Below are 25,037 nucleotides of genomic sequence, written 5' to 3' on the forward strand. Positions count from 1 at the left end.
TTCACCAATGCGCGGTCGCTACCTATTCCAAGAGTTTGAGTTCACCAATGTGCGGTCGCTACCTATTCCAAGAGTTCGAGTTCACCAATGTGCGGTCGCTACCTATTCCAAGAGTTCGAGTTCACCAATGTGCGGTCGCTACCTATTCCAAGAGTTTGAGTTCACCAATGTGCGGTCGCTACCTATTCCAAGAGTTCAAGTTCACCAATGAGATTGTCATTGGCATTGACAACCCAGGAACAAAAACCGTGTTACACACGTATAATATATTATGATTATATAACAATATAATATAATATACAAAATATAATATAATTCAATACAATAATATTATAATTTAATATTATAATTTAATATAATAATATAATATAATATAGAACAATAACATTATAATATCATGATAATATCATAATATCATAATTGAATTAATAATAATATAATACAATAATATAATATAAAACAACAATAATAATATAATATAATACTCCTAGGGTCACTATATAGATGGTCCTTGAGGGCCTCCCAGGGTCACTATATAGATATATATGGTCCTTGAGAGCCTCCCAGGATCACTATATAGATATAGATGGTCTTTGAGAGCCTCCTAGGGTCACTATATAGATATAGATGGTCCTGGAGAGCCTTGAGGGTCACTATATAGATATAGATGGTCATTGAGAGCCTCCTAGGGTCACTATATAGATATAGATGGTCCTGGAGAGCCTTGAGGGTCACTATATAGATATAGATGGTCCTTGAGGGTCACTATATAGATATAGATGGTCATTGAGAGCCTTCTAGAGTCACCATATAGATATAGTTGATCCTTGAGGACCTCCCAAGGTCACTATATAGATATAGATGGTCCTTGAGAGCCTTGAGGGTCACTATATAGATATATATGATCCTTGAGAGCCTCCTAGGGTCACTATATAGATATATATGATCCTTGAGAGCCTCCTAGGGTCACTATATAGATATAGATGGTCCTTGAGAGCCTCCCAAGGTCACTATATAGATATAGACGGTCCTGGAGAGCCTCTCTGAGTCACTATATAGATATAAATGCTCCTTGAGAGCCTCTCAGGGTCATTATATAGATATAGATGATCCTTGAGGACCTCCCAGGGACACTATATACATATAGACGGTCCTTGAGAGCCTCTCAGGGTCACTATATAGATATAGATGGTCCTTGAGAGCCTCCCAGGGTCACTATATAGATAGAGATGGTCCTTGAGGGCCTCCCAAGGTCACTATATAGATATAGATGGTCCTAGAGAGCCTTGAGGGTCACTATATAGATATATATGGTCCTTGAGAGCCTCCTAGGGTCACTAAATAGATATGGATGGTCCTTGAGAGCCTCCCAGGGTCACTATATAGATATAGATGGTCCTTGAGGGTCACTATATAGATATAGATGGTCCTTGAGAGCCTCCCAGGGTCACTATATAGATATAGATGGTTTTTGAGGAACTCTGAGTATCACTATATGGGTCATCAGGCTTGGTGTCCATAATTAGACCAGAACGGAGAAATATACAGTGAAGGGACGTCTACACCATCTGATCCAAATGGTTCACCAAGCTTGGCATCCATAATTAGACTGGAATGGGGAAACACAGAGCGATAGGATGTCTACACCAAGCTTGGTGTCCATAATTAGACAGGAATATGGAAACACAGGGTCTACACCATCTGATCCAAATGGTTCACCAAGCTTGACATCCACAATAAGAGCGGAATGGAGAAACACAAGGCGATGGGACGTCTACACCATCCGATCCAAATGGTTCACCAAGCTTGGTGTCCATAATTAGACCGGAATGGAGAAACACAGAGTGATGGGACGTCTACACCATCTGATCCAAATGGTTCACCAAGCTTGGCGTCCATACTTAGACCGAAATGGAGAAACACAGTGATGGGACGTCTACACCATCTGAGCCAAATGGTTCATCAAGCTTGGTGTCCATAATTAGACCGGAATGGGGAAACACAGTGATGGAACGTCTACACCATCTGATCCAAATGGTTCACCAAGCTTGGCATCCATAATTAGACCGGAATGGAGAAACACAGAGTGATGGGACGCCTACACCATCCGATCCAAATAGTTCACCAAGCTTGGTGTCCATAACTAGACCGGTACGGAAAAGCACAGGGTGATAGGATGTCTACACCATCTGATCCAAATAGTTCACCAAGCTTGGTGTCCATAACTAGACCAGTACGGGAAAGTACAGGGCGATAGGACGTCTACACCATCCGATCCAGATACTTTGCCAAGCTTGGTGTCCATAACTAGACCGGTACGGGAAAGTACAGGGTGATAGGGCGACTACACCATCCGATCCAAATACTTCGCCGAGCTTGGTGTCCATAACTAGACCGGTACGGGAAAGTACAGGGTGATAGGACATCTACACCAGAATACAGAAACACGGGTCGTTGGGACGTCTACACCATCCGATCCAAATAGTTCGCCAAGCTTGGTGTCCATAACTAGACCGGTACGGGAAAGCACAGGGCGATAGGACGTCTACACCATCCGATCCAAATAGTTCACCAAGCTTGGTGTCCATAATTAGACCAGAATATGGAAACACGGGGTGTTGGGACGTCTACACCATCCGATCCAGATACTTCGCCAAGCTTGGTGTCCATAACTAGACCGATATGGGAAAGTACAGGGCGATGGGACGTCTACACCATCCGATCCAAATACTTCGCCAAGCTTGGTGTCCATAACTAGACCGGTACGGGAAAGCACAGGGCGATGGGACGTCTACACCATAGTTCACCAAGCTTGGCGTCCATAATTAGACCAGAATATGGAAACACGGGGTGTTGGGACGTCTCCACTATCCGATCCAAATACTTCGCCAAGCTTGGTGTCCATAACTAGACCGGTACGGGAAAGTACAGGGCGATGGGACGTCTACACCGTAGTTCACCAAGCTTGGTGTCCATAATTAGACCAGAATATGGAAACACGGAGTGTTGGGACGTCTACACCATCCGATCCAGATACTTCGCCAAGCTTGGTGTCCATAACTAGACCGGTACGGGAAAGTACAGGGCGATGGGACGTCTACACCATCTGATCCAAATGCTTCGCCAAGCTTGGTATCCATAATTGGAGCAAAATGGAGAAACGTACGGCGATGGGAAGTCTTCTGACAATTTTTGGCCGAGGAACCCCCCTTTTCCCCCCGTCTTGGAGCGACACTGGCAGCTGCGGGTGTCCCCCGCATAGATCTGGTGACAAGTGACCACCCACTAGGGATGAGTCTGGGTCTCATATTGCGGGGGTCTGTCTTTTCAGAGTGCCCACACGCACGCTTCCCCGGCAAAGCCTGCCAAGCCTGGGCCGGACACCAAAACAGACTTTGGGGGGCTTAATGCACTGTTTATAGAGCCTGCTTTACAGGGAGGATGGGTAACCTAATCCCCGCCGGGACGCCGCCGACAGCGTTTCCTGAGACCGTTCCGCGGTGTTTCCATTCTTTGGCAACGGCCCACGACCCATAAACTCTCACAAAGAGCCTGTCTTGTCGTCTCCGGGAAGAGAGAGGCTCGGAGAACAGCGAAATCCTCCACCATATTGACCTGGGAGAGAGACATTGTCCTGATGTTTTGATATGTTCCCATCCTTGTGGGAGGCTTCTCTCTCTTGTCCCCGCATGGGGAGCTGGAGCTGACAGATAGGAGCTCACTCTGCTCCCCAGATTCGATCCACTGACCTTTCGGTCAGCTGTCCTGGTGTGAGAGAATTGGCTGTCTGCAAAGACGTTGCCCAGGGCATGTTGCCCGGATATTTTGATGTTTTACCATCCTTGTGGGAGACTTCTCTCATGTCCCTGCATGGGGAGCTGGAGCTGACAGATAGGAGCTCATCCACGCTCTCCCCAAATTCGAGAGAATTGGCGGTCTACAAGGACGTTGCCCAAGGGATGTTGCCCGGATTTTTTGATGTGTTACCATCCTTGTGGGAAGCTTCTCTCCTGTCCTCGCATGGGGAGCTGGAGCTGACAGAGGGAGCTCATCCACATTCTCCCCAGATTCGAGAGAATTGGCCATCTGCAAGGACGTTGCCCAGGGGACGTTGCCCGGATGTTTTGATGTGTTACCATCCTTGTGGGAGGCTTCTCTCCTGTCCCCGCATGGGGAGCTGGAGCTGACAGATGGGAGCTCACTCTGCTCCCCAAATTCGATCCTCCGACCTTTCGGTCAGCAGTCCTTCTGGTGTGAGAGAATTGGCTGTCTGCAAGGACGTTGCCCAGGGGATGTTGCCCAGATGTTGGATGTGTTACCATCGTTGTGGGAGGCTTCTCTCCTGTCCCCGCATAAGAAGCTGGAGCTAACAGATGGGAGCTCACTCTGCTCCCTAGATTCAAACCACCGACATTTTGGTCAGCAGTCCTTCTGGTGTGAGAGAATTGTCCGTCTGCAAGGACGTTGCCCAAGGGGCATTGCCCAGTTGTTTGATATTTTACCGTCCTTGTGGGAGGCTTCTCTCCTGTCCCCGCATGGGGAGCTGGAGCTGACAGGTGGGAGCTCACTCTGCTCCCCAGATTCGAACCACTGACCTTTCAGTCAGCAGTCCTTCTGGTGTGAGAAAATTGGCCGTTTGCAAGGACGTTGCCCAGGGGACGTTACTCGGATGTTTTCATGTTTTACTATCTGTCTGCAAGGCTTCTCTCATGTCCCCGCATGGGGAGCTGGAGCTGACAGATGGGAGCTCACTCTGTTCCCCAGATTCGAACCACTGACCTTTCAGTCAGCAGTCTTTCTGGTGTGAGAGAATTGGCTGTCTGCAAGGACGTTGCCCAGGGGACGTTACTCGGATGTTTTGATGTTTTACCATCCTTGTGGGAGGCTTCTCTCCTGTCCCCGCATGGGGAGCTGGAACTGACAGATGGGAGCTCATCTACACTCTCCCCAAATTCGAGAGAATTGGCCGTCTGCAAGGACGTTGCCTGGATGACTGATGTGTTACCATTCTTGTGGGAGGCTTCTCTCAGGTCCCTGCAAGGGAAGCTGGAGCTGACAGAGGGAGCTCACCTGCGCTCTCCCCAAATACGAGAGAATTGGCCGTCTGTAAGGACATTGCCCAGGGGATGTTGCCCGGATGTTTTGATGTGTTCACATCCTTGTGGGAGGCTTCTCTCATGTCGCCGCATAAGAAGCTGGAGCTGACAGAGGGAGCTCACCCACACTCTCCCCAGATTCAAGAGAATTGGACGTTGCCCAGGGGGCGTTGCCCAGATGTTTGATATTTTACCATCCTTGTGGAAGGCTTCTCTCCTTGTCCCAGCATGGGGAGCTGGAGCTGACAGAAGGAGCTCATCCACACTCTCCCCAAATTTGAGAGAATTGGCCGTCTGCAAGGGGGTTGGACTGGATGGCCCATGAGGTCTCTTCCAACTCTTTGATTCTATGATTCTACATTGCCCAGGGGACGTTGCCCGGATGTTTTCATGTGTTACCATCCTTGTGGGAGGCTTCTCTCCTGTCCCCGCATGGGGAGCTGGAGCTGACAGAGGGAGCTCACCCACACTCTTCCCAGATTCGAACCTACAACACGGCCCAGGGGGGCGTTATATGACCGAATTACGGCCTCTAGACACATCTGTTTGCCTAAGTTCAGATTTAACGTTTCACATCAAGTTATTATTTTTGCGATGAAAAAAGGAGAAAGAAATATTGACTCTTAATTGATTTTTTAATTAAAAATCCCATTTAGATTTTCAACGAATCCCATCGTCCTGTAATTATGGCTCGAAGCAAAGATCTGAATTAAAATGGGTAAGTGCCCTCGTTTGACAGTGAACTTCAAGGTCGACATAAATCTATGTCTTTTAATGTATATTTGACATTAACTTATACGCTGATGACCTCGTTATGGTGCGGACAACATCTCCCATGAACACAATGCAACAGTATCCAAAAGTCCCAGGCTCAGCCATCACCTTGGAAGGAGAGAAAAAGGAAGGGAAGGGAAGAGAGAAAGAAGGATGGAAGTTCAAAGGAAAGGAAAGAAGGAAAGAGAGAAGAAAGAAAGGAGAGAAAGGGAAAGGGAAAGAAAAAGGGAAGGAAGGAAAGAGGTAGAGAAGGAAGGAAGGAAGGAGAGAAAGGGAAAAGAAAAAGGAAGGAAGGAAAGAGGTAGAGCAGGAAGGAAGGAGAGAAGGGAAGAAAAAAGGGAAGGAAGAAAAGAGGGAGAAAAAGAGAGAAAGAAGGATGGAAGCCAAAAGGAAAGGAAAGAAGGAAAGAGAGAAGAAAGAAAGGAGAGAAAGGGAAAGGGAAAGAAAAAGGGAAGGAAGGAAAGACGTAGAGAAGGAAGGAGAGAAAGGGAAAAGAAAAAGGAAGGAAGGAAAGAGGTAGAGCAGGAAGGAAGGAAAGAAAAAGGGATGGAAGAAAAGAGGGAGCAAAGGAAGGAGAGAAAGAAGGATGGAAGCAAAAAGGAAAAGAAAGAAGGAAAGAGAGAAGAAAGAAAGGAGAGAAAGGGAAAGGAAAAGAAAAAGGGAAGGAAGGAAAGAGGTAGAGAAGGAAGGAAGGAAGGAGAGAAAGAGGAAGGGAAGGAAAGAGAGAAAGAAGGATGCAAGCAAAAAGGAAAGGAAAGAAGGAAAGAGAGAAGAAAGAAAGGAGAGAAAGGGAAAGGGAAAGAAAAAGGGAAAGAAAGACGTAGAGAAGGAAGGAGAGAAAGGGAAAAGAAAAAGGAAGGAAGGAAAGAGGTAGAGCAGGAAGGAAGGAAAGAAAAAGGGATGGAAGAAAAGAGGGAGCAAAGGAAGGAGAGAAAGAAGGATGGAAGCAAAAAGGAAAGGAAAGAAGGAAAGAGAGAAGAAAGAAAGGAGAGAAAGGGAAAGGAAAAGAAAAAGGGAAGGAAGGAAAGACGTAGAGAAGGAAGGAAGTAAGGAGAGAAAGGGAAAAGAAAAAGGAAGGAAGGAAAGAGGTAGAGCAGGAAGAAAGGAGAGAAGGGAAGAAAAAAGGGAAGGAAGAAAAGAGGGAGTGAAGGAAAGAGAGAAAGAGGAAGGGAAGAGAGAAAGAAGGATGGAAGCAAAAAGGAAAGGAAAGAAGGAAAGAGAGAAGAAAGAAAGGAGAGAAAGGGAAAGGAAAAGAAAAAGGGAAGGAAGGAAAGACGTAGAGAAGGAAGGAAGGAGAGAAAGGGAAAAGAAAAAGGAAGGAAGGAAAGAGGTAGAGCAGGAGGGAAGGAGAGAAGGGAAGAAAAAAGGGAAGAAAAGAGGGAGTCAAGGAAGGAGAGAAAGAGGAAGGGAAGGAAAGAGAGAAAGAAGGATGGAAGCAAAAAGGAAAGGAAAGAAGGAAAGAGAGAAGAAAGGAGAGAAAGGGAAAGGAAAAGGGAAGGAAGGAAAGACGTAGAGAAGGAAGGAAGGAAGGAAGGAAGGAAGGAAGGAAGGAAGGAAGGGAGAGAAAGGGAAAAGAAAAAGGAAGGAAAGAAAGAGGTAGAGCAGGAAGGAAGGAGAGAAGGGAAGAAAAAAGGGAAGGAAGAAAAGATGGAGTGAAGGAAGGAGAGAAAGAGGAAGGGAAGGAAAGAGAGAAAGAAGGATGGAAGCAAAAAGGAAAGGAAAGAAGGAAAGAGAGAAGAAAGAAAGGAGAGAAAGGGAAAGGAAAAGAAAAAGGGAAGGAAGGAAAGAGGTAGAGAAGGAAGGAATGAAAGAAGGTAAGAAAAGGGACAGAAGGAAAGAGGGAGTGAAGGAAGGAGAGAAAGAGGAAGGGAAGGAAAGACGTAGAGAAAGAAGAAAGGAGAGAAAGGGAAGGGAAAAGAAAAAGGGGGAAGGAACGAAAGAGGTAGAGAAGGAAGGAGCGAATGAAAGAAGGAAAGGGACGGAAGAAAAGAGGGAGTGAAGGAAGGAGAGAAAGAGGAAGGGAAGGAAAGAGGTAGAGAAAGAAGAAAGGAGAGGAAGGGAAAAGAAAAAGGGGGAAGGAACGAAAGAGGTAGAGAAGGAAGGAGAGAATGAAAGAAGCAAAGGGAAGGAAAAGAGGGAGTGAAGGAAAACCTGTTGGAGCATGCAAGGGATCAGCGTATGGGTGTGTGTGTCAACTGCAAAATAAGATGCATGAAGCTGATTGGTTGGGCAATGCCCAAGGTGATGGCTGAGCCTGGGACTTTTGGATACTGTTGCATTTTGTTCAGGCTCGAGCTATGCAAGGGCAGAGAGAACTGTATTCTGAAAAACCATACAGTTATACCCATTGGGTTGCTGGTTGACCTACATTACCAGCTGCACATAATAACTACCATCATAATAACTACCCTCCCTCTTTCCCTCCTTCCTTCGCTCCCTCTTTTCCTTCCCTTTCCTTCTTTCATTCTCTCCTTCCTTCTCTACCTCTTTCGTTCCTTCCCCCTTTTTCTTTTCCTTTCCCTTCCTCTCCTTTCTTCTTTCTCTACCTCTTTCCTTCCCTTCCTCTCCTTCTCCTTCCTTCACACCCTCTTTTCTTCCGTCCCATTTCTCCTTTCATTCTCTCCTTCCTTCTCTACCTCTTTCGTTCCTTCCCCCTTTTTCTTCCCCTTTCTCTCCTTTCTTCTTTCTCTACCTCTTTCCTTCCCTTCCTCTCCCTCTCCTTCCTTCACTCCCTCTTTTCTTCCGTCCCTTTTTCTTAGCTTCTTTCATTCCTTCCTGCTCTACCTCTTTTCTTCCTTCCCCTTTCTCTCCTTTCTTCTTTCTCTACCTCTTTCCTTCCTTCCTTCCTTCCTTCCTTCGCTTTTTGCTTCCATCCTTCTTTCTCTCTTTCCTCTTCCCTTCCTCTTTCTCTCCTTCCTTTGCTCCCTCTTTTCCTTCCCTTTTCTTCTTTCATTCTCTCCTTCCTTCCTTCTCTACCTCTTTCCTTCCTTCCCCTTTTTCTTCCCCTTTCTCTCCTTTCTTCTTTCTCTACCTCTTTCCTTCCTTCCTTCGCTTTTTGCTTCCATCCTTCTTTCTCTCTTTCCTCTTCCCTTCCTCTTTCTCTCCTTCCTTTGCTCCCTCTTTTCTTCCATCCCTTTTTCTTTCCTTCTTTCCTTCCTTCCTGCTCTGCCTCTTTCCTTCCTTCCTTTTTCTTTTCCCTTTCTCTCCTTCCTTCCTTCTCTACCTCTTTCCTTCCTTCCCTTTTTCTTTTCCTTTCCCTTTCTCTCCTTTCTTTCTTCTCTCTTTCCTTCTTTCCTTTCCTTTTTGCTTCCATCCTTCTTTCTCCCTTTCCTTCCCTTCCTTTTTACTCTCCTTCCTTCACTCCCTCTTTTCTTCCTTCCATTTTTTCTTCCCTTCTCTCCTTCCTTCCTGCTCTACCTCTTTCCTTCCTTCCCCTTTCCTTTTCTTTTTCCTTTCTCTCCTTTCTTCCTTCTCTCTTTCCTTCCTTTGCTTTTTTGCTTCCACCCTTCCTTCTCTTTCCTTCTTTCCTTCCCTTTCTCTTTCTCTCCTTCCTTCACTCCCTCTTTTCTTCTGTCCCTTTTTCTTTCCTTCTTTCTTTCCTTCCCTTTATCTTTTCCTTTTCCTTTTTCTCCTTCCTTCGCTCCCTTTTTTCTTCCCTTCTTTCCTTCCTTTTCTACCTCCCTTCCTTCCTTCTTTGCTTCCTTCCTTTCTTCTCTTTTCTTCTTTCTTTCCCTCTTTCTTTCTTTCTTTCTTTCTTTCCTTCTTCCCTTCCTTCCCCCTCTTCCCTTTTTTCTGTATCGTAATTTAGCTTTTCATAATTTAACTTTTCGTCTTTTAGCTTTTTGTCATCTAGCGTTTCGTCATTAAACTTTTCGTCATTTAGCTTTTCGTCATTTAGCTTTTCGTCTTTTAGCTTTTTGTCTTTTAGCTTTTCTTTTAGCTTTTCTTCATTTAACTTTTTGTCATTTAGCTTTTCGTCATTTACCTTTTTGTCTTTTCGCTTTTCGTCATTTAGCTTTTCGCATTTAACTCTTCGTCATTTACCTTTTTGTCTTTTAGCTTTTCGTCATTTAGCTTTTCATCATTTAGCTTTTTGTCATTTAGTTTTTCGTCATTTAGCTTTTTGTCATTTACCTTTATGTCTTTTAGGTTTTCGTCATTTAACTTTTCGTCATTTAGCTTTTCGTCATTTAGCTTTTCGTCTTTTAGCTTTTCTTTTCGCTTTTCATCATTTAGCTTTTCGTCTTTTAGCTTTTCTTTTAGCTTTTTGTCTTTTATCTTTTTATCTTTTAACTTTTCGTCTTTTAGCTTTTCATCATTTAGCTTTTCGTCATTTACCTTTTCGTCATTTAGCTTTTCGTCATTTAGCTTTTCGTCATTTAGCTTTTCGTCATTTAGCTTTTCGTCTTTTAGCTTTTCGTCTTTTAGCTTTTCGTCTTCTAGTTTTTCGTCATTTAGCTTTTTGTCTTTTAGTTTTTCGTCATTTAGCTTTTTGTCTTTTAGCTTTTCGTCATTTAGCTTTTCGTCTTTTAGCTTTTCGTCTTTTAGCTTTTCGTCATTTAGCTTTTCATCTTTTAGCTTTCCGTCGTTTAGCTTTTCGTCATTTAGCTTTTCGTCATTTAGCTTTTCGTCATTTAGCTTTTCGTCTTTTAGCTTTTCGTCTTTTAGCTTTTCGTCTTTTAGCTTTTCGTCTTTTAGCTTTTTTAGGTTTTTAATTCCTTTCTGCTGGTTTTTTTTTGTTGGGGGGGTTGAGTGATGATCACTCGTTGGCCTGATAGGTGTATTGTGTCCAAATTTGGTGTCAATTCATCCAATCATTATTGAGTTATGCTAATATCACAAATTAACATTACATTTTTACGTATATAGATTACGCCACATAACCATGCATTCCACCGGGGATGACGGGCATTAGACTAAGCTAAAATGACACCCCTACATTTATACCTATATTCACCTTTTGATTCAATTCCACCACAAAAAGAAATATGCCAGTCGTATGAATTATTATAGCTTAGAACGTTCTCCCACAGCTTAGCCCAAAACTGTCTTTTTACATACAATCCTCAGTGGATATTTCACAAATGATATTTCCCCTCTTTTTCCTGATGTCAGGAAGTCGGGAGGGAGGGAGACATGTCAACATGTGATTTTCCTGCTTTGACAGCCCCAGATCTGTCTCTCTTCCTTTCGGAAAATGTATCTCACAGTCGGCAAGGTGGCCAAGCCAAGGTCATGGTAGAGGGACATGGGTTGAACATGGAAACCTGACTGAAGTTCTGGAAGCCAAGCTCTATGAGGAAAGACTTAGGAAGTTGCGTAGGTTTGGCTTGGAGATGATGTGAGAGGTCAAAATATCAGCATTAAATACCTCCAACATGGAGAAGATGGAGGGAGCTTGTTTCCTGCTGATTTGGAGACTAGTAGAGACACAAACGAGACAAGAAATCCCACCTCAAGAGTAGGAAGACCTTCTCAACTGTAAGAGATCTTCAACAATGGAAGGTGGAGGTCTCTGATCTGTCCCTCTTCCCTTCAGAAAGTATCTCACAGTTGTCAAGCTTATGGCGGGGAATGGTAGAAGGACATGGGTTGAGCCTGGAAACCTGACTGAGATTCTGGAAGCCAAGCTCTATGAGGAATGACTTGAGAGGTTGGATAGCTTTGGCTTGGAGATGATGTGAGAGGTCAAAACATCAGCATTAAATACCTTCAACGTGGAGTAGATGGAAGGAGCTTGTTTCCTGGTGATTTGGAGACACAAACGAGACAAGAAATCCCACCTCAAGAGTAGGAAGACCTCCCAACTGTAAGAGATCTTCAACCATGGAAGGTGGAGGTCCCAACTGTAAGAGATCTTCAACCATGGAAGGTGGAGGTCTCTGATCTGTCCCTCTTCCCTTCAGAAAGTATCTCACAGTTGGCAAGCTCATGGTGGGAAATGGTAGAAGGACATGGGTTGAGCCTGGAAACCTGACTTAAATTCTGGAAGTCAAGCTCTATGAGGATTGACTTGAGAGGTTGGATAGCTTTGGCTTGGAGATGAGGTGAGAGGTCAAAACATCAGCATTAAATACCTCCAACATGGAGAAGATAGAGGGAGCTTGTTTCCTGGTGATTTGGAGACTAGTAGAGACACAAATGAGACAAGAAATCCCACCTCAAGAGTAGGAAGACCTTCTCAACTGTAAGAGATCTTCAACCATGGAAGGTGGAGGTCTCCGATCTGTCCCTCTTCCCTTCGGAAAGTATCTCACAGTTGGCAAGCTCATGGCGGGGAATGGTAGAAGGACATGGGTTGAGTCTGGAAACCTGACTGAAATTCTGGAAGCCAACTTCTATGAGGATTGACTTGAGAGGTTGGAGAGCTTTGGCTTGGAGATGATGTGAGAGGTCAAAACATCAGCATTAAATATCTCCAACATGGGGAAGATGGATGGAGCTTGTTTCCTGGTGATTTCGAGACTAGTAGAGACACAAATGAGACAAGAAATCCCACCTCAAGAGTAGGAAGACCTTCTCAACTGTAAGAGATCTTCAACCATGGAAGGTGGAGGTCCCAACTGTAAGAGATCTTCAACCATGGAAGGTGGAGGTCTCTGATCTGTCCCTCTTCCCTTCGGAAAGTATCTCACAGTTGGCAAGCTCATGGCGGGGAATGGTAGAAGGACATGGGTTGAGTCTGGAAACCTGACTGAAATTCTGGAAGCCAAGCTCTGTGAGGAAAGAGTTAGGAAGTTGTGTAGGTTTGGCTTGGAGATGATGTGAGAGGTCAAAACATCAGCATTAAATATCTCCAACATGGGGAAGATGGAGGGAGCTTGTTTCCTGGTGATTTGGAGACTACTGGAGACACAAACAAGACAAGAAATCCCACCTCAAGAGTAGGGAGACCTTCTCAACTGTAAGAGATCTTCAACCATGGTAGGTGGAGGTATCCCACAGTTGGCAAGCTTATGCCGGAGAATGGTAGAGGGACATGGGTTGAACCTGGAAACCTGACTGAAATTCTGGAAACCAAGCTCTATGAGGATTGACTTGAGAGGTTGGATAGCTTTAGCTTGGTCAACAACCCGTATTGGTTCTAGGTATCGCAATCAAGGGCTAGTGAGAACCACCCAAGCTCAGGACGTCTCCAAGGCAACAAACAATCCAAAGGGAACAAAGGCCAGGCTACTTCCATACAGATGCCCTCACTCATGGACTATGCTATCTCCATGGTAGTCAAGAAAGTCCTGTGGGATGTCCAGGGTGGGACCACGCAGGCTCAGGATGTCTCCAAGGCAACAAACAATCCTAAGGGAACAACGGCCAGGATACTTCCATGCACATGCCCTGACTCATGGACTATGCTATCTTCATGGTAGTCAAGCGAGTCCTATGGGATGTCCAGGGTGGGACAACCTAGGCTCAGGACTTCTCCAAGGCAGCAAACAACTCAAAGGGAATAAAGGTTACATGCAGATGCCCTCACTCATGGACCATGCTATCTTCATGGTAGTCAAGCAAGTCCTATGGGATGTCCAGGGTGGGACATCCCAGGCTCAGGATGTCTCCAAGGCTGCAAACAATCCAAAGGGAACAACGGCCAGGCTACTTCCATGCAGATGCCTTCACTGATGGACTATGGGTAATATAATAATAATAGACTTGGGTAATATAATAATAATAATAATAATAATAATAATAATAATAATAATTGTATTTGTACATTACATCTAGACTTGGGTAATATAATAATAATAATAGTAGTAGTAGTAATAGTAATAGTAATAGTAATAATAATGGTATTGGTACATTACATGTAGACCTGGGTAATATATAATAATAATAATGATAATGATAATAATTATAATTATTATTATTGTATTTGTACATTACTTGTAGACTTGGGTAATATATTATTATTATTATTATTATTATTATTATTATTATTATATTACCCAAGTCTACATGTAATGTACAAATACAATTATTATTATTATTATTATTATTATTATTATTATTATTTTACCCAAGTCTACATATAATATACAAATACAATAATAATAATAATAATAATAATAATAATAATAATATATTATTATTATTATATTACCCAAGTCTACAAGTAATGTACAAATACAATAATAATAATAATCATCATCATCATCATTATCATTATTATTATTATATATTACCCAGGTCTACATTTAATGTACCAATACTATTATTATTATTATTATTATTATTATTATTATATTACCCAAGTCTACATGTAATGTACAAATACAATTATTATTATTATTATTATTATCATAATAATAATAATAATAATAATAATAATAATATACTGCCTTTGTATGGGGCATCATAATGATGATGATAATCCTAATCATAATATAGATTCCCCAGGTCTACAAGTAATATACACATGGAGTATTATAATAATAATAATTATTTTTCCATTACATTTAGACCATCACAGAGTCCTAAACGCTCGGGAAGTGTTCGAATTGTGATTTTTGTGATACGAAATCCAGCATATAGATCTCATTTTAATTAAGTTATTTACTTCATTTATATACCGCCTTTCTCAGCCCTCGGGCGACTCAAAGCGGTTAACAATAGCAAAAAATTCAATGCTTAACATCATAGAAAACAGTTAAAAACAATTAGAAAATAGTAACATAATAAATAGTTAAACATCAATATGACATCTCATTAGCGTCTCAAACAAAATCAAGATCCAATCTCATCATCTGTTGCTCCGTATTTCTGTGTTCATTACACTGCCTATTCAAATGCCTGCTCGAACAACCAGGTCTTCACTTTCCTTCGAAATGCAAAGGCAACCCCACATAGAGAGTGTTGCAGTAGTCTATACGGGATGTAATCAGGCCACAAACCGTGTTTGATTTGACTCGCTCGGATACGAACGCCACACGCTTTCTAGTTCCCTCTTCCTTCGCTTCATCGCTGCCAGCTCCTCGTTGAACCAAGGAGCTGGTTTAGCTCAGCTACTTGAGAGGGGACGATCTGGAGCAATCGTGTCTATTGCCCTGGTCATCTCCCCATTCCAGAGAGTGACCAGGGCATCAACACGATCACCTACCGAGGTGGCGGGAAACTCCCCAAGAGCCATCAGGAATCCATCCGGATCCATAAGCCTCCTGGGGCGGACCAACTTAATGGGTACTCCACCCCTGCAGAGTTTAGGGGGTGCAGTAAGTCTAAAGCTGACCAGGTAGTGGTTGGTCCATGGCAACGGAGAGATGGTCAACTCCTCAACACTGCCACCTTCCTCCCATCCCTGGCAGAAAACCAAATCCAACGTGTGTCCTGCACAGTGAGTGGGGCCAGATACTCGTTGGGACAGCCCCATGGTTGCCATGGCAGACATGAAGTCCTCAGCTGCTCCTGAAAGGGTAGTCTCAGCATGGACATTGAAGTCCCCCAGCACAAGAAGCTTTTGGGTCTCAAATGCCAGGCCCGAGACCACCCTCGCTAGCTTAGGTAGGGAGATTGTAGTGCAGTGGGGTGGACGGTACATTAACAGAATCCCTATTCTGTCCCGGTCACCCACCATCAGGTGGACGCATTCAAAATTGGTTGACTGTGGGATGGGGCCCCTGGTCAGGGAGATGGAATCCCTATAGACCACTGCAACCCACAATATGTCACATCATTTGATGTGACATACTGTGTTTTTGTGTCAGATAATAATAATAATAATAATAATAATAATAATAATAAGGATTCCCCAGGTCTACACATAATGTACAAATAGAATATAATAATAATAATAATAATAATAATAATAATAATAATAATAATAACAACAACAGCAACAAACAACAACAACATGTTACCCAGGTCTACATGTAAAGCTTTTGGGTCTCAAATGCCAGGCCCGAGACCACCCCCGCTAGTTTAGGTAGGGAGACTGTAGTGCAGCGGGGTGGACGGTACACTAACAGAATGAAATATAACAACAACAACAATATATTATCCAGATCTACACATAATGTGCAAATGGAGTATACTACTCCTAATAATAATAGTAATAATAATAATAATAATAATAATAATAATAATAGATTCCCCAGGTCGACACATAATGTACAAATGGAATATAACAACAACAACAGTAATATACTACATGTAAAGTATAAATTGAGTATACTACTACTACTACTAACAACAACAACAACAACAACAACAACAACAATATATTACCCAGGTCTACACATAATGTGCAAATGGAGTATACTACTACTAATAATAATAGTAATAATAATAATAATAATAATAATAATAATAGATTCAACACATAATGTACAAATGGAATATAACAACAACAACAACAACAGTAATATACTACATGTAAAGTATAAATTGAGTATACTACTCCTACTACTACTAATAATAATAATAATAACAACAACAACAACAACAACAACAACAATTCCATTGCCAGAAGGAAACCATACAGACAATCACATCAAGACAAATATATAACACAACCTAATTAAACTTAACAGACAAAGTAACAACCACTGAAAATGTCATTAAATACCCCCCAATAATTCTGCTAAAACACACTAAAGACAAAAATATTTAAAACCCATTTTTTGTAGCTCCATCAGTAGATGTTCAACAAAACCAATGGCCAGAGTTACAAATGGGCTGGGCATGGAATAGTGCAATCAGGAATTCATAGCGACGGGGAAGTGGATGAAATGCCGGACAGAGTGCTATCTGGGTACTTGGGAAACTGGGCCTAGGGACTCAATAAAACAACGACAACAATAATAATACGGGTCTAAGAGCCTTCCTTTGGGGCCTCCAAGCTTCCCTTTGGAGGTGGACTCCATCACATCATCACCATCCTCATCCTCATGGACTAAGAGCCTTCCTTTGAGGCATCCTGGACTGAAGAAAATCACCATCACCATCATATAATAACAACAACAACAATAATAGGCAATTAAGAGCCTTCCTTTGGGGCCTCCAAGCTTTCCTTTGGAGGTCGATTCCATCACATCATCACCAGCACCATCCTCATGGACCAAGAGTCTTCCTTTGAAGCATCCTGGACTCATCATCACCATCACGTAACAACAACAACAAGCTTCTCTTTGGAGGTGGACTCCACATCATATCATCACCATCCTCATCCTCATGGACTGAGAGCCTTCCTTTGAGACATTCTGGACTCAAGGAAACCATCATCACCACCATCATCCCATTTGAAAGCCAGGCCCTCCACCTTCCGTTTGGAGGTGGGCTTAGTATAATAATAATATCAACAACCACAACAACCTTTGAGGCACCTGGACTCATCATTGCCATCATATAACAACAACGTCAACATCAACAGCAATTATAGGGGATTAAGAACCTTTCTTTGGGGCCTCCAAGCTTCCCTTTGGAGGTGGACTCCACATCACATCATCACCATCCTCATGGACTGAGAGCCTTCTTTTGGGGCCTCCAAGCTTCCCCTTGGAGATATCCTGGACTCATCATCACCATCATACAACAACAACAATGATAGGGGATTGAGAGCCTTTCTTTGGGACCTCCAAGCTTCCCTTTGGAGGTGGACTCCATCACATCATCACCATCCTCATGGACTGAGAGAAAAATCATCACCATCACCACCACCACCATCAGCCCCCCCCCACCTTCCCTTTCAAGCTGGACTCAATATAACAACAACAACAACAACAACAGGGGATTAAGAGCCTTCCTTTGGTGCCTCCAAGCTTCCCTTTGGAGGTGGACTCCACATCACATCATCACCACCACCATCCTCATGGAGTAAGAGCCTTCCTTTGAGGCATCCTGGACTCAAGAAAATCACCATCACCATCACCACCATCATCCCATCTGAAATCCAGGCCCACCACCTTCCCTTTGGAGGGGGACTCAGTATAATAATATCAACCACCACCTCAACAACAACAACAACAACAACAACAATAGGGGATTAAGAGCCTTCCTTTGGGGCCTCCAAGCTTCCCTTTGGAGGTGGACTCCATCACATCATCACCATCCTCATCCTCATGGACTAAGAGCCTTCCTTTGAGGCATCCTGGACTGAAGAAAATCCTCATCACCATCATATAACAACAACAACAACAACAGGGGATTAAGAGCCTTCCTTTGGGGCCTCCAAGCTTCCCTTTGGAGGTGGACTCCATCACATCATCACCATCCTCATGGACTAAGAGCCTTCCTTTGAGGCATCCTGGCCTCAAGAAAATCATCATCACCATCATATAACAACAACAACAACAACGATAGGGGATTAAGAGCCTTCCTTTGGGGCCTCCAAGCTTCCCTTTGGAGGTCGATTCCATCACATCATCACCAGCACCATCCTCATGGACCAAGAGTCTTCCTTTGAAGCATCCTGGACTCATCATCACCATCACATAACAACAACAACAAGCTTCTCTTTGGAGGTGGACTCCACATCATATCATCACCATCCTCATCCTCATGGACTGAGAGCCTTCCTTTGAGACATTCTGGACTCAAGGAAACCATCATCACCACCATCATCCCATTTGAAAGCCAGGCCCTCCACCTTCCGTTTGGAGGTGGGCTCAGTATAATAATAATATCAACAACCACAACAACCTTTGAGGCACCTGGACTCATCATTGCCATCATATAACAACAACGTCAACATCAACAACAATTATAGGGGATTAAGAACCTTTCTTTGGGGCCTCCAAGCTTCCCTTTGGAGCTGGACTCCACATCACATCATCAGCATCCTCGTGGACTAAGAGCCTTCTTCTGGGGCCTCCAAGCTTCCCCTTGGAGGTGGACTCAATATAACGACGACAACAACAACAATGATGGGGAAATAAGAGCCTTCCTTTGGGGCATCCAAGCTTCCCCTTGGAGGTGGACTCCACATCACATCATCAGCATCACCATTCTCATGGACTGAGAAGAAATCACCACCACCACCACAACCATCACCACCAGGCCCTCCCTTTGGAGGTGGACTCAATATAATAATAACCACAACAACAATGATGGGGGCTTAAGTTCCTTTCTCTGGGGACCTCCAAGCTCCCCTTTGGAGGTGGACTCCACATCACATCATCCCCATCCTCATGGACTGAGAGCCTTCCTTTGGGGCCTCCAAGCTTCCCTTTGGAGGTGGACTCCACATCACATCATCCCCATCATCATCCCCATGGAGGCATCCTGGACTCATGGAAACCACCATCACCACCCCCATCCCACCTGAAAGCCAGTCACCCCCACCTTCTCTTTGGAGGTGGACTGTGATGGAGTCCATCTCCCTTTGGAGATGGACTCCAAGCTTCCCTTTGGAGATGGATTCCATCACATCATCACCATCCTCATCCTCATGGACTAAGAGACTTTCTTTGAAGCATCCTGGACTCAAGAAAATCATCATCACCATCATATAACAACAACAACAACAATGATAGGGGATTAAGAATCTTTCTTTGAGGCCTCCAAGCTTCCCTTTGGAGGTGGACTCCACATCACATCATCACCACCCTCATGGACTGAGGGCCTTCCTTTGGGGCCTCCAAGCTTCCCTTTGGAGGTGGACTCCACATCACATCATCACCACCCTCATGGACTGAGAACCTTTCTTTGGGGCCTCCAAGCTTCCCTTTGGAGGTGGACTCCACATCACATCATTACCACCCTCATGGACTGAGAACCTTCCTTTGAGGCATCCTCATCCCCATCATACTACAACAACAACAACAACGATAGGGAATTAAGTGGCTTCCTTTGGGGACCTCCAAGCTCCTCTTTGGAGGTGGACTCCACATCACATCATCACCACCCTCATGGACTGAGAGCCTTCCTTTGAGGGCTCCAAACTTTCCTTTGGAGGTGGACTCCACATCACATCATCCTCATGGACTAAGAGCCTTCCTTTGAGGCATCCTCATCCCCATCATACAACAACAACAACAACAGGCGATTAAGTTCCTTTCTTTGGGAGACCTCCAAGCTCTCCACCCGTTGGAGGTGGACTCCCAATCACCTCATCACCATCCTCATGCGCCTGAGAGCCCTTCTCTTCTGGACCCATCCAAGCTTCCCCTTGGAGGTGGACTCCACATCACATCATCACCATCCTCATGGACTGAGAGCCTTCTTTTGGGGCCTCCAAGCTTTCCTTTGGAGGGTGACTCCACATCACATCATCACCATCACCATTTTCATGGACTGAGAAGAAATCACCACCACCACTATCACCACCAGACCCTTCAATAGGAGGTGGACTCAATATAATAATAACCACAACAACAACAACAACAACAACAACAATGATGATGATGATGGGGAATGAAGAGCCTTCCTTTGGGGACCTTCAAGCTTCCCTTTGGAAGTGGACTCAACATCACATCATCAACACCCTCATGGACTGAGAGCCTTCTTTTGGGGCCTCCAAGATTCCCCTTGGAGGTGGACTCCACATCACATCATCACCATCCTCATCCCCATGGATGCCTTCCTTTGAGGCATCCTGGACTCAAGAAAACCATCATCAACACCCTCATCCCACTTGAAAGCCAGTCACACCCACCTTCCCTTTGGAGGTGGACTCAATATAACAACAACAACAACAATTTGGGATTAAGATCCTTCCTTTGGGGCCTCCACCCTTCTCTTTGGAGGTTGACTCCAAGCTTCCCTTTGGAGATGGATTCCATCACATCATCACCATACTCATCCTCATGGACTAAGAGCCTTCCTTTGAGGCATCCTGGACTGAAGAAAATCATCATCACCATCATATAATAACAACAACAACAACAATAGGGGATTAAGAGCCTTCCTTTGGGGCCTCCAAGCTTCCCTTTTGAGGCCGATTCCATCACATCATCACCAGCACCATCCTCATGGACCAAGAGCCTTCCTTTGAAGCATCCTGGACTCATCATCACCATCACGTAACAACAACAACAACAATGGGGGATTAAGAGCCTTTCTTTGGGGCCTCCAAGCTTCTCTTTGGAGGTGGACTCCACATCACATCATCACCATCCTCATCCTCATGGACTGAGAGCGTTCCTTTGAGGCATCCTGGACTCAAGGAAACCATCATCACCACCATCATCCCATTTGAAAGCCAGGCCCTCCATCTTCCGTTTGGAGGTGGGCTCAAGTATAATAATAATATCAACAACCACAACAACAATAATATGGGATTAAGAACCTTCTTTTGGGGCCTCCAAGCTTCCCTTTGGAGGTGGACTCCACATCACATCATCACCATCACCATTCTCATGGACTGAGAAGAAATCACCACCACCACCATCACCACCAGGCCCCCCACCTTCCCTTTAGAGGTGGACTCAGAATAATAATAACAACAACAACCACAATGATAGGGGATTAAGTGCCTTTCTTTTGGGGCCTCCAAGCTTCTCTTTGGACATGGACTCCACATCACATCATCACCATCCTCATGGACTGAGAGCCTTCCTTTGGGGCCTCCAAGCTTCTCTTTGGAGGTGGACTCCACATCACATCATCACCATCATCATGCTCATGGACTGAGAGCCTTCCTTTGAGGCATCCTGGAGTCATCATCACCATCATACAACAACAACGATAAGGGATTCAGAGCCTTTCTTTGGGGACCTCCAAGCTTCCCTTTGGAGGTGGACTCCACATCACATCATCACCACCCTCATGGACTGAGAGCCTTTCTTTGGGGCCTTGGAGGTGGACTCCACATCACATCATCACCATCACCATCCTCATGGTGAAGCATCCTGGAGTCATCATCACCATCATACAACAACAATGATAGGGGATTAAGAGCCTTTCTTTCGGGGCCTCCAAGCTTCCCTTTGGAGGTGGACTCCACATCACATCATCATCACCCTCATGGACTGAGAACCTTCTTTTGGGGCCTCCAAGCTTCCCTTTGGAGGTGAGCTCCACATCACATCATACCCACCCTCATGGACTGAGAACCTTCCTTTGGGGCCTCCAAGCTTCCCATGAGCTTCCCTCATGGACTAAGAGGAAATCACCACCATCACCACCAGGCCCCCCACCTTCCCTTTGGAGGTGGACTCAATATAATAATAACCACCACCACCACCACAACAATGATGGGGAATTAAGAGCCTTTCTTTGGGGACCTCCAAGCTTCCCTTTGGAGGTGGACTCTACATCACATCATCGCCACCCTCATGGACTGAGAACCTTTCTTTGGGGACCTCCAAGCTTCCCTTTGGAGGTGGACTCCACATCACATCATCACCACCCTCATGGACTGAGAAACTTCCTTTGGGGCCTCCAAGCTTCCCTTTGGAGGTGGACTCCACATCACATCATCCCCACCCTCATGGACTGAGAACCTTCTTTTGGGACCTCCAAGCTTCCCTTTGGAGGTGGACTCCACATCACATCATCACCATCCTCATGGACTGAGAGCCTTCCTTTGGGGCCACCAAGCTTCCCATGAGCTTCCCTCATGGACTAAGCAGAAATCACCACCACCACCACAACCACCACCACCACAACAACAACAATGATGGGGAATTAAGTGCCTTTCTTTGGGGACCTCCAAGCTTCCCTTTGGAGGTGGACTCCACATCACATCCTCACCACCCTCATGGACTGAGAACCTTCTTTTGGGGCCTCCAAGCTTCCCTTTGGAGGTGGACTCCACATCACATCATCCCCACCCTCATGGACTGAGAACCTTCTTTTGGGGCCTCCAAGCTTCCCTTTGGAGGTGGACTCCACATCCCATCATCACCACCCTCATCCCCATGGATGCATCTTGGACTCATGGAAACCACCATCTCCACCCTCATCCCACCTGAAAGCCAGTCACCCCCACCTCCAGTCACCCCCACCTTCCCTTTGGGGGGGGGGGTGGTCTCCACCAAATGAGAAGAAGACTCACCCCATGGGGAAGGATTTGGGGAAGAATGGGGAGGGTCTCCTTCTCCTGGCCCTCCTTTCCCACCAAATGCGGCCGAAGTCGGGGGTCTGGGAGGCTAGCAGGCGCTGTCCACCCCTCCCTCCATTCCTCCCTTCATTCCTCCCTTTCTTCCTTCCCCCCACCCGTGGAAGAGAAGGCCTTTCTCTCTCTCTCTCTCTCTCTCTCTATTTCTCCCTCTGTCTCCTTCCCCCTCTCCATCCCTGGGTGGCTCTTGTTGTTGCCTCCCGAAACCTGGGGAAGGGATGAGGAGGAGGAGGAGGCTCCCTTCCTTCCTTCTTTCCTTCCTTCCTTCTCTCCATCCTTCTCTGTGTGTGGGGTGGACTCACCTTCGAGGGCTCGGGCCAAGGGGAGAAGGGGCCCCCAGGAGGAAGATGCCGCCGCCAGCAGCGCCAGGAGCGGGGCCCACAGCTGGCGGCCCCATAGCCGAGGGAAGAAGAGGAGGAGAAGCAGGAGGAGCAGCCCCATGGCCGGAGAGAAGAGGCCGAAAGAGGAGGGAGGAGGGAGGAGAGAAGAGGAGGAGGATGCTGCAAAAGAGGCGAGGGGAGGGGGAGGAGGAGGGCGGGGCCAGGAGAAGGAGGAGGAGGAGGAGGAGTGGGGAGGGGGCTAGGCAGGGAAGGAAGGAGGGAGGGAAGGAGGCCGCTCTCTCTCTCTCTCTCTCTCTCTCTCTCTCGCTCCCTCCTTCCTCCCTCCTTCTCTCTTTCACTCCATCATTCTCTTTCTCTCCCTCCCTCTTTCTCTCTCTCTCTCACACTCCTTCTCTCTCTCTCTCTCTCGCGTTCCCCCTTTCTCTCCTCCCTGCCTGGCCTCACTCCCTCTTTTCTTCTCCTTTCCTTCCTTCCTTCCTTCCTTCTCTCTCTTTCCCTCTTTCTCACACACTCCCTTCTTTCCCCTCTTTCTCTCTCTCTCTCGCGTTCCCCCTTTCTCTCCTCTCTCTCTCCCTCCTTCCCTCCTTCTCTCTTTCTCGCGTTCCCCCTTTCTCTCACACACACTCCTTCCTTTCCCCTCTTTCTCTCTCTCTCTCGCGTCCCTCCTTCCTCCCCCTTCTCTCTTTCACTCCATCCTTCTCTTTCTCTCCCTCCCTCTTTCTCTCTCTCACACACACTCCTCTCTTTCTATCTCTCTCTCTCGCGCGCGTTCCCCCTTTCTCTCCTCCCTCTCTCTCTCTCGCGTTCCCCCTTTCTCTCCTCCCTCTCTCTTTCTCGCGTTCCCCCTTTCTCTCCTCCCTCTCTCTCTCGCGTTCCCCCTTTCTCTCCTCCCTCTCTCTTTCTCGCGTTCCCTCTTTCTCTCGTCTCTGCGTAGCCTCACTACCTCCTTTCTTCCCTCCTCCTTCCTTCTCTTGCTCCTCTTTCCCTCTTTCTCTCTCTCTCACCCACTCCCTCCTTTCCCCTCTTTCTCTCACTCCCTCCTTCCCTCCTTCTCTCTTTCTCGGTTCCCTCTCTCTGTCTCTGCCTAGCCTCACTCCCTCCTTTCTTCTCTCGCTCTCCCTCCCTCTTTCTCTCTCACACACTCCCTCCTTCCCCCCCCCCTCTCCCGTCCTCCCTTTCTCTCCCCTTCTCTCTTTCACTCCATCCTTCTCTGTCTCTCTCTCTTTCCCTCTTTCTCTCTCACACACTCCCCGCTTTCCCCTCTTTCTATCTCTCTCTCTCGTGTCCCTCCTTCCTCCCCCCTTCTCTCTTTCACTCCATCCTTCTCTTTCTCTCCCTCCCTCTTTCTCTCTCTCACACACACTCCCTCCTTTCCCTTCTTTCTCTCTTTCTCGCGTTCCCCCTTTCTCTCCTCCCTCTCTTTCTCCCTTCCTTCTCTCTCTCTCCTTCCCTCTTTCTCTCTCACACACTCCCTCCTTCCCCCCCCTCTCTCGTGTCCCTCCTTCCTCCCCTTCTCTCTTTCACTCCATCATTCTCTTTCTCTCCCTCCCTCTTTCTCTCTCTCACACACACTCCCTCCTTTCCCCTCTTTCGCTCTCTTTCTCGCCTTCCCCCTTTCTCTCCTCCCTCTTTTTCTCCCTTCCTTCTCTCTCTCTCTCCTTCCCTCCCTTTCTCTTTCTCGCGTTCCCTCTTTCTCTCGTCCCTGCCTGGCCTCACTCCCTCCTTTCTTCTCTCTTCCTTCCTTCCTTCTCTCTCTCTCTTTCCCTCTTTCTCTCTCACACACTCCCTCCTTTCCTCTCTTTCTTTCTGTCTCTCTCTCTCGCGTTCCCCCTTTCT

General features: G+C 45.7%; 1 protein-coding gene across 6 annotated transcripts in view; it reads right to left on the reverse strand.

The window, feature by feature from the left end:
• The window catches only part of EPHB2 (EPH receptor B2), a 143,970-nt gene extending 120,592 nt beyond the window's left edge, over window positions 1–23,378 (reverse strand). For 3 of the 6 annotated variants that reach the window (XM_067472831.1, XM_067472830.1, XM_067472829.1), the window contains exon 1: window positions 23,163–23,378. In XM_067472831.1, the coding sequence (XP_067328932.1) occupies window positions 23,163–23,301 (139 nt within the window). In that variant the 5' untranslated portion in view covers window positions 23,302–23,378. The remainder of the gene's footprint in view (window positions 1–23,162) is intronic. The other 3 variants (XM_067472835.1, XM_067472834.1, XM_067472833.1) reach the window with 1 other exon arrangement.
• Window positions 23,379–25,037: the final 1,659 nt, after the last annotated feature.

The sequence above is a fragment of the Anolis sagrei genome, chromosome 13 (assembly GCF_037176765.1).
Source record: "Anolis sagrei isolate rAnoSag1 chromosome 13, rAnoSag1.mat, whole genome shotgun sequence".
Lineage (NCBI taxonomy): Eukaryota > Metazoa > Chordata > Lepidosauria > Squamata > Dactyloidae > Anolis > Anolis sagrei.